General features: G+C 43.3%; 2 protein-coding genes across 16 annotated transcripts in view; both read right to left on the bottom strand.

Moving 5' to 3' along the window:
• Nucleotides 1–8,349, bottom strand: part of LOC101067056 (discs large homolog 1-like protein) — a 60,967-nt gene extending 52,618 nt beyond the window's left edge. Inside the window, exons 1-4 of the mRNA XM_011615081.2 lie at nt 7,990–8,349; nt 7,207–7,377; nt 5,616–6,402; nt 5,337–5,433 (exon numbers count right to left, since the gene is read on the bottom strand). Of these exons, the coding sequence (XP_011613383.2) occupies nt 5,337–5,433; nt 5,616–5,707 (189 nt within the window). The 5' untranslated portion in view covers nt 5,708–6,402; nt 7,207–7,377; nt 7,990–8,349. The remainder of the gene's footprint in view (nt 1–5,336; nt 5,434–5,615; nt 6,403–7,206; nt 7,378–7,989) is intronic.
• A 2,721-nt stretch (nt 8,350–11,070) lies between these two features.
• The window catches only part of lrrc7 (leucine rich repeat containing 7), a 56,526-nt gene continuing 53,563 nt past the window's right edge, over nt 11,071–14,033 (bottom strand). For 10 of the 15 annotated variants that reach the window (XM_029828573.1, XM_029828575.1, XM_029828574.1 and 7 more), the window contains one exon: nt 11,071–13,740. In XM_029828573.1, coding sequence (XP_029684433.1) covers nt 13,630–13,740 — 111 coding nt within the window. In that variant the 3' untranslated portion in view covers nt 11,071–13,629. Of the gene's footprint in view, nt 13,904–14,033 lie in introns of all 15 variants that reach the window. The other 5 variants (XM_029828576.1, XM_029828581.1, XM_029828582.1 and 2 more) reach the window with 2 other exon arrangements.

Below are 14,033 nucleotides of genomic sequence, written 5' to 3'. Positions count from 1 at the left end.
ATTAGTAGGTCAGCCAGCACAGAAATAACTCCACTGTGTGTTTGTGTGTGGAAACCTCGTACGCTTACGACTGACCCACAGTTGTGGACTCTTCTGCCTCTGTTCTACACATTCACCTATCAAAGATGTCGTCCAACGCAGAGAATTTATATAAGAGAAAATTCTACATATTACGTGCTTCATCGATATTTGAAACGAGGGAGTGGTGTTGTGTTGCGGGACTGAGATGTGCCTAGTTTGATGTGTTTATTTATGTATTTATTTATTAGAGATTGAGTTTCAACACACAAATGGGAACGTTTCTATGGTTCACTGTGTCTCTGCAGAAGGTTCCATCTTGTTGCGTTTGCCGTGCATACACACAGTGCCACTATGTGGTAAAACCCAGACACAACAGCAGCTGGATACGTCACTAAAAGCATCCCTTTCAATCTCGTCTAAATACTTTTGAGTCTTCATTGACACCGAGACAAAATTTAAATCACTCTTAAGGTTTTCTATGTGCACCCTCACATAAATGTGCACAAAATACTGTGCAGAGTGGTGAGTACAATGCTTTTAATTAACCTGTACATGAACCTAAATTAGCTTTAGGCTATTTTAATTGGACGAAAACTCTTCGCAGATGAAGGACCAACATTTTATGGTTGTCTATGCTGGTATATTAGAGAGACCAAATTAATTAATCTAAATGATGTTTACAGGAAGAAAAGTGCTGTACTGGACAATACCAGAGGGAAGGTGTGCAACACATTCCTAATCTATGATCCGTACCATTTGCAGAGGTCCGGATCATGTGTCCACAAAGCTGTTTAATTTTTCCTTCTGGGGAAAAGTCGACGACAACAGTAAAGTGAATTGAAATTAACTCACTAGACTGTGTGTGTGTGTGTAAATCAGAGATTAGTCATCTGCTTAACGGGATTAGGTACTCACACTCCTTCGTGACACAGACTGAGCTTTAGCTTCCTCTCGGGCTGCTCAGGACAACGCGGTGCCAAAAACCCAGGTTAACAAGAGAGTCGTGGACGGGTGAGCGGGACACCCTCAATCTTTACAACATCTCAAAATAAAAAGTCCTTATAAATGTTTTTAGTATAGATTCAGGAATATTAATCACCCTCTCTCTCTCTGTGTCACACACATGCACATACATACACATACACACACAGATGCCGTGGCATTAACAATAATTACTAAACTAGTCATCCTTCAAACTTAAACTACATGCATCACCCATAAAAGTAAAGTTTGGTTTGCTATGACACGCATGACCATTTGACTACATCCAACTAAAGTCATTGTGCTGATAAGGGAATTCCTTCTAATCCAAATATATAATTTAAACAGCATTACATTTCCTGAGACTGAAGAGTTGCAATGCTCCATCTTCAGACGTATTCCTGCTAGTGGTCCGGTGGATGCCAGCACTTTATCCAGAGAGCAAATGAGGTCCAATTCCCAAATATGGAGGTCTGGATCCCACAAGGCTTGAAGGACTTTTAGTGAGGACTGCACAGGCCCCTATATTGCTGCGTATTGAAAGTCCCAATGCAGATATGCAAGTCTGCACTCAACAGTCCTGCAGCTGCTCTGCACCGCGTCCTCCATTCTTCTGCTCTCATGCCTTCTGCTGTGGCGACTTTGTCACCTGTGACCTCCCCACTCACACCGCGTCGTCAGGTGAGGACAAGTAACGCACGGCTGGATAACTGACCTGACCCATCTCCATCCATTGGAGTTTCTGCCTCTCTCTCTTTTTTTTTAATCCACTTTTTTCTCCTCTTTGTCCGTCCTAAAATAGCTGCACCTCTGTAAAGTCTATTAGCAGCCTAAGGTAAGCCTCTTAGGGCAGACTCTTGCTCTGTTGGTGAACAGGAGGTCAGAAGAAAACACAATTGCACACTGAAAAAACAATGGAGGGATTTAAAACTGAATGTATCAGATAGAGAAAAAGGATTGGGAGGAAAAAAAGACTGAATTCTGATTAAATATAAAGTAAAAGCCACAGTTTGACAACAGTGTGTGTATGCAACAAACTTACACGCATTTAGCTATACAAATAGAAATATAAATACATTTCTAGCTGTATGTGCTGGATTCATCCTGTGCAGAGGCCTTTACTTTATTTCCTCCTCATTAATGTGTTGCAGCTGTCTGAACTGCAGATGTTCCACTCAGTCTCGTGGTTTTAGACTTGGCCACCTCCTTACAACGGCCTGAATAAATCTAATCAACACTTGTGCTGAATGTGTAAGGACTTGCTTCTACTCTGTGTCGGTAACTGGGTTTATTTAGAAGATGTTGCAGTTACTGGTGCAAATAAGATAACATTTATGCACTGTAAAAGATGGAAACAGGGTCAGAGACGGGGAACATAAACCGGGAGGTTGCAGGACTGAACCTCCTCCAACAGTGTTTTTGAGCTACCTTGATTGTCTTGATGAGATAAACAAGATTAGAATGTGAGATGGATGTGAGTTGCGTGCCTGCCAACAGACTCCAGACATGCGCACGTTTCAGTCCTTTAGAATTATGAGAGCAGATCACATCTAATTTAACAAATCAGACAGCTTCTTTCTAAAGCATCTTCATTGAGCTGTCATGTTTGAAAGGTTCTAGAGGATATGTCGCTTGTTTTACGCTAAATATGTTCCAAACCACAACTCCTGTGCTCGCGTCACACTCCTAAGCACTTAAATTAGTTTGGCTAGTCTTACTTAGGGTGCAAGGTGATCTAAAGGGGACAAAGTGTCCTTCAAGCAGTTTATGTGGGGCACTAGACCTGTAGCCTGTGGTTAATTTCTGTTCACATATGATCAAGACTGAGCCAAAAATACGACTGAAGACAATATTTAAATGTTGAAAGTCAAAAATCCGACATTAAATGGACCAGCTTCCAACAAAGTTAGAGTTTACGTCAGTTGTCGTGCGATGGGGGCTCCCATTGCCTGCAACCATCTTGAGGGGGATTAGCAAGACATCACTTGATGACTTAAATCCATATTGACCATCAACCAACAATCTCATCTCGCCGTTGTAGCGTAACCAGGAATCTGATCGCCATGGATCAATTCAACATGATTGAACAAACAAAATGATAAAAAGACATAATAATTAGAATATAGCAGCATATATATGTCTGGTGGGCAGTAAAGCCGAAGAACAGCACACTGTGATGGAATCCAAGTCCAGTACGATGTCTCTCGTACACGTGCCGAGAAAACATCAATTTTTAACATTTGGAGGGATGTTCTGAAAAAGCAACGAGACAAAATGAGAAATAGACCAGAAAGGTACGAGACGTTTATCCTTCTCTCCAAAGTAAGTTCCACCAGTTGCACTCAAAACCAGCTCACCCTGGTTCTCCAGCTTTTCCTCTAAAGGGGCCACGTGATTCTGAACCTGCATAATGTTGCACATTTAAATTATGACTCATTTTTAAGCCAAACGCTCGCTTACGCCTGAAGCACCAACCAGCAAATCGGCTAAATATTTTCCTAGCCGATGGTCTGGTCTTGGAAAGAGTTGTCCTATCAACCCAGTTTGGTGTCTCTCAGGGTGCCGCCTGCTGTCAGAGCAGCAGTTGAGCAGCTGGGCAGTCCCACTAGAGCTACGGCACACAATGTACCTGCAAGATAACACCTTAGAACCCATTCATTCACAAGCTTTGATTACATTTTTAATGTGCTAAATCAAATTCTCCTTTTAAAAAAAGAAGAAGCAAAAAACTTTTAGACACATTTTTGTCTGTTAAAAGAAAAACCTTGTAAATTGCAGTATGCATTTACCTATTAGACAACTAAAAGAAACAGACCAGTGACAAATGTAAATGTAAAAAAAATGATTGTGCTGATTTCATATCTAATCTTGCTTGCTCTCACCTTTGTTGTGAGGATACAGATGCAATCCATCCTCACCAATCCAACCAGCAAAGTTTCACCAAATATAGTCCATTTGCAAGCCTCCAATTACACCTCGCAACCGTTTGTTGCTGTAGGTGACATCCTTCTGCCTCCTGTCCACCTCTGTCTCCTCCTTCTCATCATCTCCTGTCAACCCCCAAACTCTCACCCCTCCCATTCTCACATCCTCTCTACCTGTGCTATCGCCAAAGAAAAAAAAAACAAAAACTCAACAATTCTCTGGCTTCTCCAAGTAAAATGCAGACTTAGATCCATGGCAACTTGCTTGACACGCCTCCACCTGCCCGCTCGGTTTCTGGCAGTTTTCTTCATTTTATGGCAGCTGGTAGCCACAATTGTGACCTCGAAAACCGCATGGCTCCGACTGTGTCCCCACACAAGAGCTGAGAGCAGTTGGCTCGCAGAGAGCGAAAGAAAAAATAGCTACATGCGAAGACGGGCACAAAAATGCACACACATGGATGCACAGGCTCACGTCACACAGTCGAATGTGTAGTCACATACGGAAGCATCCATGTCCACACACACATACACATCCACACACACACTACTCTGCTGTTTTATGAGGTCAGACTCTGGTGGGAGTGGGGGGTTAGACTAAGTGAGCTGTAACAGGGCTGCAGCAACGGTTGCTCTACTTTTAAATTTGACTTTAGGTGTAATTGAGGTTAAAGCTCCATACGGATCCTGAAGCAGATATCACTCAAGATATCGTCGGGATTGACTATGCAACATCAGGCTAGAGCGGATGCTGGTAGGTACGTCTATATGGCCTACGGCACGACGTGAAGATTTTGGAATGTTGCACGATGTTTCCAGATATGTGAGTGCTCTGTGTTGTGCTGCTTCTGTTTCAGCTTCATCCACATTCATGATAGTAATTCAGCCCGTGGTCAAACCATTCTGACCAAAACAGTTGCTAGCTTATCTCCACTGGACAGCAAAATTACGCTGAATTGATTTGATTCCTCTTGTCGCATTACGTAACATCATTTAAGCCACAGTCCAGAAAGCAAGTCCAGAGTTCAGGAGTCAAACCTGCTGAACAATGTCAGCTATGTATTAACCGTGTTCAGATTTAAAAGAACAAAGACATGAGGCGAAATATCAAGTTGTATTTCAAAATGATGCATTTTAAAACGAAGAGACGAGTTGGACTCAATGGAAAACTCACTGTAGTTAGAAGAGGAGCAACTAATAATAAAATCAGCAATAATAATCAGTATTAAACTCAGAGAAAATCAACCCAATCCATTCCAGACATTCATAACAGGGTTTTACCAAGAGAAACCCGCAGGATATGAGTGCCCATCAAAACAAAACCAGAATCCAACTCTTGGTCAGCCAGTAAGAGGGAAAATTCTGCAGGTTTCCCTCTGCATCCACACAAAACAACCACAGCTGTCTTACCTTGTTGGGGAGCAGAGGGTTTGCAGTCGACCCTGCGCTGGTGGGAACAAGGATGGGACCAGAAGAGAGGACCTTTATTCTCCCAGGGCTGGTTGGCCTGACAACACAAAAGGAGTAAACACAATCTAACTATTCTCTAACATAACAAATACACCTTTAAGAATGAATATACATTCCCATGTGGTTTAAAACTATAAGTAGTTTGTCAATGTGCTTCTAATGCAAAATGAGTCAATATATGCCAAACAGCACTGGAGCTAAATTTTGACTTGGTCCCACCTCAGATGGAGCTCTGTATTCACAGGCCCTGCAGGACCAGTGGGGCTTTGTTTGAAGGTGGGTTTTCCCTGGCTGGGGCTGATTGGGCTCATGCTGGGAGTAACGATGCCGTTGTCTGGATCCGTGTTGCTTGGAAGACTCGGAGAGGCTTTTGTAGCATCTGGAACTTTGACGGGCCTGGGCTGGTGCGAGGGGGCTTGTCTGGACCGGCGGAGGAAAAAAGGCCTTGGATCGTGCTTGAGACGAGAGCGGAGTACGGTGACCAAGTTGAGATCAGGAGACACAGAGCTGCTTGAGAATTGGCAGAAATGGAGGCTTCAGAAGAAAGAGAGTTGGTGGCAGTTACACGTGGCTTTGTCCCATTTACTGACACTTCAGGTGTTTCTGCGGAGTTGGTGTGTTTCTCTGCACCACTGACTGGAGGGAGGTGAGTGAGGAGGGAGCAGAGGCTTCTGTTGGTGATATGGCTCCCGGCTGGACAGGAGGGGGGTGGGGCGGCGGGTACTTGACCTTGGTCGACTCTAAATGAGATGCCGCAGGGGATGTTTGCTTAACTGGAGATATTCCAGAGGGGACTGGAGGAGCGGGGGACTTGACTGACTTGGTTTGGGGGTCAGTGGTTTTGGAGGGAGGTTTATTTCAGAAGCCTGGGACATCTGGGATGCAGATGAAGACTCTGGCTGAGCTGAAAGATCTGCAGATGGGTCTGAGGGGGTAGGACAGTCTGTCTGGTCCCCAGAACATTTGTTATTTTCAAGGAGGGTCAACTCATAGTATTCCTGAATATCTGGAAGAAAAAAAGGAGATGAAAACGATTATAACGACTGTCGATCCTTTGGAATTTATAAATACACGGTCTCCCTCTAGTGGCAGCACGCTGTATTGTGGTCATAGTTCCGAACAGTTGGTCCAAGTCATTCAGGGTTCCCACTTTTTCACCGCAGTTCCCCTTTTAGAATCAGTTGGCAGAACAGATCAGTGAGCCAGTAAATGACTGGGTTTTACGTCTGTCTCTGTGCATATAACTGACAGGCAATTATAGACTAAATAAAGTTTGGCCTGCTATAAGTAATGCTAGTTTGGCATTCATAAAACAAAAACAACAGATTTGGAACTTAGAAAAAACAACTGCCTATAAAACACAACATCAAAGACCGTAATCAAGCAGTACAGTCAGAACTACTGTGGAGGGGGCTATTTTACAGAATGAAACTGTTTCAAACTTCAACAATAACACAGCCTGATTAAAGGTCATGTCATAAACAGGAACTCAGCCTTGTGCGTGGTGAACATTCACATGTGTGTTCAAACAAAGAGCATTACTATAGAGCTGAAGGTGTGGGTGTGGCAGAGGCAGCGAGGCCTGGGAACCAGTTTATCGCCATGCAGACATGTGACAATAGTTCTTTCCTTCTAAAAAGTGGCAGGTTACTACAGGCAGAGCTGCCCACTCACAACCTGTCCTGGGTTTAAATTCTTTATATTCCCATCTATTCATATAGCGTCAGTGTTTCCTGTGACAGGCGGCTTCACGCCAGCAGCATTCGGGAACAGTATGACTGGGTGGGGAATTAAAAAGAGACCTCCTCACCGAGCAGAGCGCTGAAAAGCTGACTTTGGAAGACATTGATGACCCTGTCCAGAGACTGATTCAGCTGGTGGTCTTCCTCCACCAGACCCTCTTCGACATCGCCCTGGTTCTGGTGTCTGTGGCGGAGTTTGGCCCGGTACTGCTGCAGAAGCTCCAGGGCCCTCTGGGCATCTACAACATTCACCAACAGTCATCCAACAGTCACCAGTAGAAAATTCAGACTGCAAAAACTCCTGTTGGGATGCAAAACGAGTTAACACATGATTGTTGTAGCCACCACTACCACTGTAGCTGGGGGATTATTTACTTAGGAGGTGATTGTCATTGCTCCTCTCATTGTTTGTTAACAGCAACTGTCCAGCTTTAAAGGTTTTGGAGTAATAAAGTCACAGAGAAGGCGGCAGCTTGCATCCTGGGGCCCCAGAACAGCTGATTAAACCGGAAGCAGTGGCAGGTCAACATAAAGCTCAATTTAGGCGTCAAGCTTCGACAGTGTCAAGGTCGTTCATTCAAAAGAAACACTACTAATTTACCACACATTTTTTGAAAGTAAACGTTATAATTCAAACCGGTGCATGTTAACAACTGATGGAAGCTGCACTAAAACATCGCCTGTTGCACATTCACGCTTCGACAGTGCTGGAATCATTCATTCAGTATGTTGAAATCACGTTCATAGCCCTGTACGCGAGTTAAATTAAGCCTGTTTAAATCGGGTTTAGCTGTAGATGCGTCGCGTTTCGTGGAAATGCAGAAAGAAGAAGTCAAGATGATTAAAAGTACCTTTCTGGCGCACAGGCATGGTGACTGTCGGTCCTCTCCCCGGGATCAGTCTGCCTGGCTGTCGCTGTGTGTGTTATTCCAGACGCGTGTGTCTGTCCCGGGATAGTCTGCCTCCAAACTGGGACACCAAGTCTCACCACAACCCGCCACACCAGCCGGTGTTTTCAGAAGAGCAAAAAAAAAGAAACAACTTTGCGCAGTTTGCAAAATCCAAATAGAAAAGAGAGGATCTGTAGGTAATAAAAGTCATTTAAACCCCCCCTCGCCGGACTTGGCCCCCGGAGCCGTGGCTCGTTTCCTCCACCTTCAGCGCCACAAACTCCACTTGTTCTTTCAGGCGGCTTGAGCCGAAAACGCCGCCCGACCGGTTCTTTAGGCGGTCCCGTGTGACGAACACACGCCCACAGGTCGCTGGAAAAGACGCGCGCACGCACGCTCACGCACTCACATCAAAACGCCATTGAAGCGGGTTTGAGAGGCTCCTGATAAACCGCCTGTGTATGTTGGTGGCATTGTCATGGTAAACAGCTGTATTATGGAGCAAGGATGAAAGCACGGTCATCACAGGGGCTGCCGTGGGGCTGATCTAATCCACTCAGCTGCAGGTATACGGATTTGGTTGATCTTTAATGATTAGTCTTCTAGAGGTAAAGGGGAAGTGCTGCTCTCTAATCCCCCTTCTGCCACTGTGCAGCTGTAATACATTTTGTTGGCTTTAGATTGGATATGACGCAGGAAACACCAAAGATAAGGCACCAAAAACATCATAATATGCATGTTTGGAGTCACCTAAAATGTCACATTTGTCATTTTAAAGAGGCCTTTTTGGCTTGGGAATCACCGTGCTTCTCCATGTACTGCTTCCTTCTCAGCCTGGATCCTGGAAAGTTTTTAACCAAAACTTGAGCGTATGGAAATCCCCCCCTCCCTGCTTACACACAAACAGTGCGTTTAAATGTCAGATCTTTCATATTTGCAGTCTGAAAAATCTCCCAGTGCACACCAACACAGCTGAGACTGTAAATGGAATTTGTGGGATATAAAATATCAAGACGCTGCCGCGGGGGGAGTAAATACAGGTACAGTTCTAGTGTGCTGTAGGATGTGGGGAAATGTATGCAGCGCGGCACGTGTGCACGTCTGTCTGCAGACTGTGTGTCAGCTGTAGGGCTGCTGAATACAGGTCATGGGCTCTGTCTCTGGTGTAGGTATTGATCAGCTCACAAGAGGGTATTGACCGTTTTTGGTGACTGAACCAAAGCTCCCCCTCGGTATCACTTACACAAATTCTCTCTCACTCACTCACTCACACCAATACACACACCCACACACATATAAACATGCGTGCACATCGAGCTTGGAATTCGTGTATAATTGTGTCAGTGGGTTGATCCATCTGCAGGAAAAAAAATGTATTTTTTGGAGCAGACCAGCATGCAAATAACAGAGGAAAGGGAAGAGAAGGACATTATTCTGTGCACGTCAATGACTCGGTGACTGTGTATTTGTGCCATTGTGCATTGTCAGCTCAGACTACAACATAGCAAATTGTTCTCCAGAGGATCTGATGACAGGAGAACAGAGCACAATAGTATAAGATAGAAATGGAAGCAATGTATGGTGCACCAAAATGTAATGGTATCAATGTAGTCGTGCACCAAGTCAAAGATCTTCCATTGTTTTATCCATACGGTCGGCCTGCCGGAAATACTCGGAATATAAAGAATTTACAGGGCCACAATTTCATAGCAGTTTTCCATTATTCCAAAGATTTAGAAAAAAATTATCAAGACATGAGTACCGACTAAAACATTATAATAGAAACCGGAAGCAGTGGCAGGTCTCAATTTGCAGGGAACTAAATCTTGACATTAAGTTTAGCGGTGAGCAGACATGTAACTGCCTGTATAACAGGCATTTAACACATCTGTGGCAGAAAAGATGTTAAGGTTTCAGAGACCGTGAGGTTTTTGAGCTATGAGCATTAAAGAAGTTGGCATTTATTCACTTTACACTACTGTTATGAGAGTTTAAAAGAATAGGTGGCGCTGTTGGTGATGCATCTTTGTGGAACGTCCCAGCGTGACCAGGATATGGTGAAATTCTGCCCTCTTGTGGTCACCAACCTACACTGCTTGAGAATCAGCAATTTACTCCACTATTTCTATAATTGCAACAAAAAAGAAAAAAAATAGCTTTCTGGATTATTATTTCAAGTGCATCAAAACATTTTAACAGTTTCTAATGTTTCAGAAAATTATTTTATAATTTATAGAAAACAGGCAACATATACATTTCTAAACAGTTCCGAAGCCTCTCACTTCTAACCCAATAATAACCTTTGGCAACATTTGTAAGGTGCAAAGCTTTTTTTATACAGTGATATCAATAGGGGTCTAGAATAGATGAGATGATGTGGACTGAGGGATGGAGTCTTGTTAGTCTAATGGACAGAGAGTAAAGAGCATCTGCTGAGATAAACCACACAAATCCGGTGACCAACTCAGATGATCTTCATCACAAGAATAATCTTCCTTTACCTCGTCTCTTTTAATAATATATTTCTGACCTCTTTGTAGCTCCATTTTCAGCCCCTTTTTTCATCCTTCTTTTGGCCCCACAGCTGTTTTGTTTTCTTTAATTCCACATCCGTTCACCCTCCACTTCTTTCCTAATTAATTTTGGATCACTTAATTCCCCCATCCTTTCTTCTTTTGTCATCCCTTTTGTGTCCTTGCAGCTTTTATGCATCAAATAAAAGCCAGAGGGTAAATATCCTGCATGTCCCTGCATCTAAAGACAGAACAAACAAATTACCAATAGTGACAATTTTATTATTTGTACAATAGACTTTAGTACATTATTCAAAACACCTCTTATATACTGAAAAAATGTTACATCCCAAAGCCCAAAATGGCTCCAGTATAACCGCTGATCAGCATTTTTTCAATATATATATATGTGTGTGTGTGTGTGTGTGTCTGTTTGTGTGTGTGTGTGTGTGTTGATCAGCTCTGGGCCACAAAGAGGTAAAAGCTCTGCTGTTTTACCACATATATATGTCATTTTTTTTGTAAAAACTTTATCTTAAATAGTATGTACAGCTTCTGCAAAATGCATTCTAAACACATGATATATATTATATATACTTCTGCAGTTACATTTCTCCGCATTAATACTCAAACTTAGAACTGGAAGGGTTTCAACTCGTATGTGCAAATAAATTCGGAAATAAATAGTTTTGTAAAATTATCGCTAAAATAGCTCATAATTCAACATCAGTTCTCTCTTCGGAGGTCAAAGGTACTTTTTTTTGTCACAATAACAGAAGAAGCAGCATTCAAGTTGGGTAGGTGTCGGTACTGCAAAAGCATGAGTACATTCACAATGAATATGAGTTATTTTAAACTGGGTTTCATTCACAGATATGTACAGTGGCGCGTTCCTCGGAAGTAGTTCAGTTCTTATGTAGTATACACACATAGAAAATGACTTTTGTATAGTCATGTACATATATATATATATATTTGTATAACACAAATTCACAATTACAGTAGAAATACATTTTATACAGTTTTTGGATAGTACATGTGAAGGTTCCAAGTTATACTGTGCGTAATTCCGTAACTTTGTTATAAGTGTCTTTATAAAATATCACGATTTTTTGAGCAAAGCTTAGGTATATCAATATATTTAGAAAGAATTACCTGAAACATGTAGTAAAAAATAATTATATTATCAAATCTTTATTTTCTGTTCCCATAATATCTACTTCACACACTGAACGCGGGCTGTGTGGGTATCTGGAGTTAAAATCGCTCATCCACGAGGCTGTGCTAATCTGTGTCCTTCACTCTGACCTGTAAATTGAGGGTGGACACAAAATGAGCACGTGATGGACGCCATCAGCTCAAATAAAGACGTACGGAGAGAGAAGGACGCCTGAAACAACCAAGAGAGCAGAACAAAGCCACCCAAGACGGGAAACGTCAGGGGAGGGAGAAAGAAAAGGCGTCGCGCTCAGATGAAGGCGGAGGATGAAAGTGAGACGGTGAAGTTTTCATTTTCAACGACATGGTTTCGAGAACGCCGCGTGCGATCGCATCTGGGCGTGTTCACGCTGCTCCTGGAAAGGTCAATTAGGAGCGGCAGCTGACTTCATCCTGCACAACCTGGAATTCCCGCTCAGAAAAATGGAAATTGACAGGAAAATGAACAAACGCCTTTGGAGTTTTGGTGGTGCAGAACCAAACCCGCCGTGGTTACACTCACGAGTGTTGACGTGTCAGTCTCCTGCTTAAACACACCTCACCACCTCACCTGTCATGGATTTGGCTGCAGCTCTTTCCCCCTCCATCGACATACTGTTAGCATTTTCAAGGTGACTTAAACCCGTCGCTCCTCTGATTCTTCTTAACACAGAACTGATCTTTCCTTGATTGTCTAAAAGGGAAAAAATTCAGATTTATCTATGGGGAGACTGTGAATGACCTCACTCATCTCTAAACAAAGCTCTTTGTGCTGAATGTTCAAACTCATTTCCCTCTATGCTGCTGTTTTTCTGTGTGTGTGTGTGTGTGTGTGTGTGTTGATCAGCTCTGCTGTTTTACACCAGGACGCCAACAGAAACCACCTGGAGTTCTGCTGTGTGTGACTTCGCGATGCAACCTCAGCAGCTCCAAACTCTGCGTTCACCCAGCGCCGCGATGAGTGTGAGGCCCATTCGTACTCCTGGCCGTCGGTGTGTGTGACAGTGAGATGGCGCCGCAGAACTCTGGCTCTGCTGAAAGCCTCGGTGAGGAATATTGCTTTAGCTCATTTCAACACAGCTGTGCAAGCAGCAGCTTTCAATGCGAACGTAGCGGAGGTGACAAACATCAGCAGTACATTTTAAAAACCCTCCGTTTGGAGGATCCCTGCATGTTCCGAGAGAATTCATTAATAATTTTCAGGTTGAACGCAAAGATTTGGAGCTGCGTGTTTAGGCTCTAACAAAGCTGCAGCTCTTTATATGTACACAAGGCATAAAGTCTTAACATGTGATGTCTGTACAATGGAGGCGATGACACTTTCAGATCAGAAGACACCAAACGAGAGTGAAGTGCAAGATGGGAGACAAACTACAGCATAGAACAACAGAAAGACGTGGAAAGTGAATCAAGGGCTGTTCCAAGCAAATAAGTTAAAAAAAAATTCTACTGGACAGCAAATTAAATGGCAATGCTGAAAAGCAAAAATAGAACCCAGAACTCCAACTAGCCAATAAACGAGTTAGTCTGACCAGTCACATAAATGCCTTGTTAACAAACCAACCACAAAATCCTGGCTGCAGCAGCCTTGTAGGAGCTTCAAGTCCTCTGGGGGTCCGTCCACGCTTCGATCAGGTCCCTGACCACAGGCAGACGGAGGAGCCGATATGTTTCCTGTTGTACATTTGGCACTGTTATTTGCCCTTGGTCCAGCAATAGGCAAATAAATGTTTATGTTTTCCCATAAAAAGGTAAAAAAAAAAAAAAAGAGAGAAAAAGAAAAAGGCGTCCATTTTCTTCAGTTCCACAAGTCTCCGGCAGGGGGCAGAGGGGTGTCGTAGAATGGGGATGAGCACAGTTGAGAAGCACTGGTGTGTTTAATGCAAACATTTCAGTGTGCGCTGCCATCTCTTAGAACTGTCAAGTCCACCATCCGCTGGAAACTCTTCAGCAGAGAGACAGCTGTCTCGTGCTCTATGTGTAAAAAACTATGCCCGTTAGCCTGCAAGGCAAACACGCAGCACCGTCAAGCATGTGCATGTTACACGATTTCCAAACAGATGTGTGTGTGTGTATGAGGGGACAGAAGGTCACTGCCATCATTATCTCAGTAACACATCACTGCTGGGGAAACGAGAGAGGAGAGGAAGAACTACAGAGTCATGCTGTGGAGAGGGTGTAAAGACAAAAAAAGTTGTTTTAGGTGAGTTCGTTCAGCTAAAATGTCCAACTGTAGGGGGAGGATGGAGGAGTTTGGGTCGCTATTAAAATGCAATAAATAAGAGATGGAAACAT

This window comes from Takifugu rubripes, chromosome 20, assembly GCF_901000725.2.
Source record: "Takifugu rubripes chromosome 20, fTakRub1.2, whole genome shotgun sequence".
Classification (NCBI taxonomy): domain Eukaryota; kingdom Metazoa; phylum Chordata; class Actinopteri; order Tetraodontiformes; family Tetraodontidae; genus Takifugu; species Takifugu rubripes.
The sequence above is the reverse complement of the archived record's forward strand: the minus strand, read 5'-3'. Positions and strand labels throughout refer to the sequence as shown.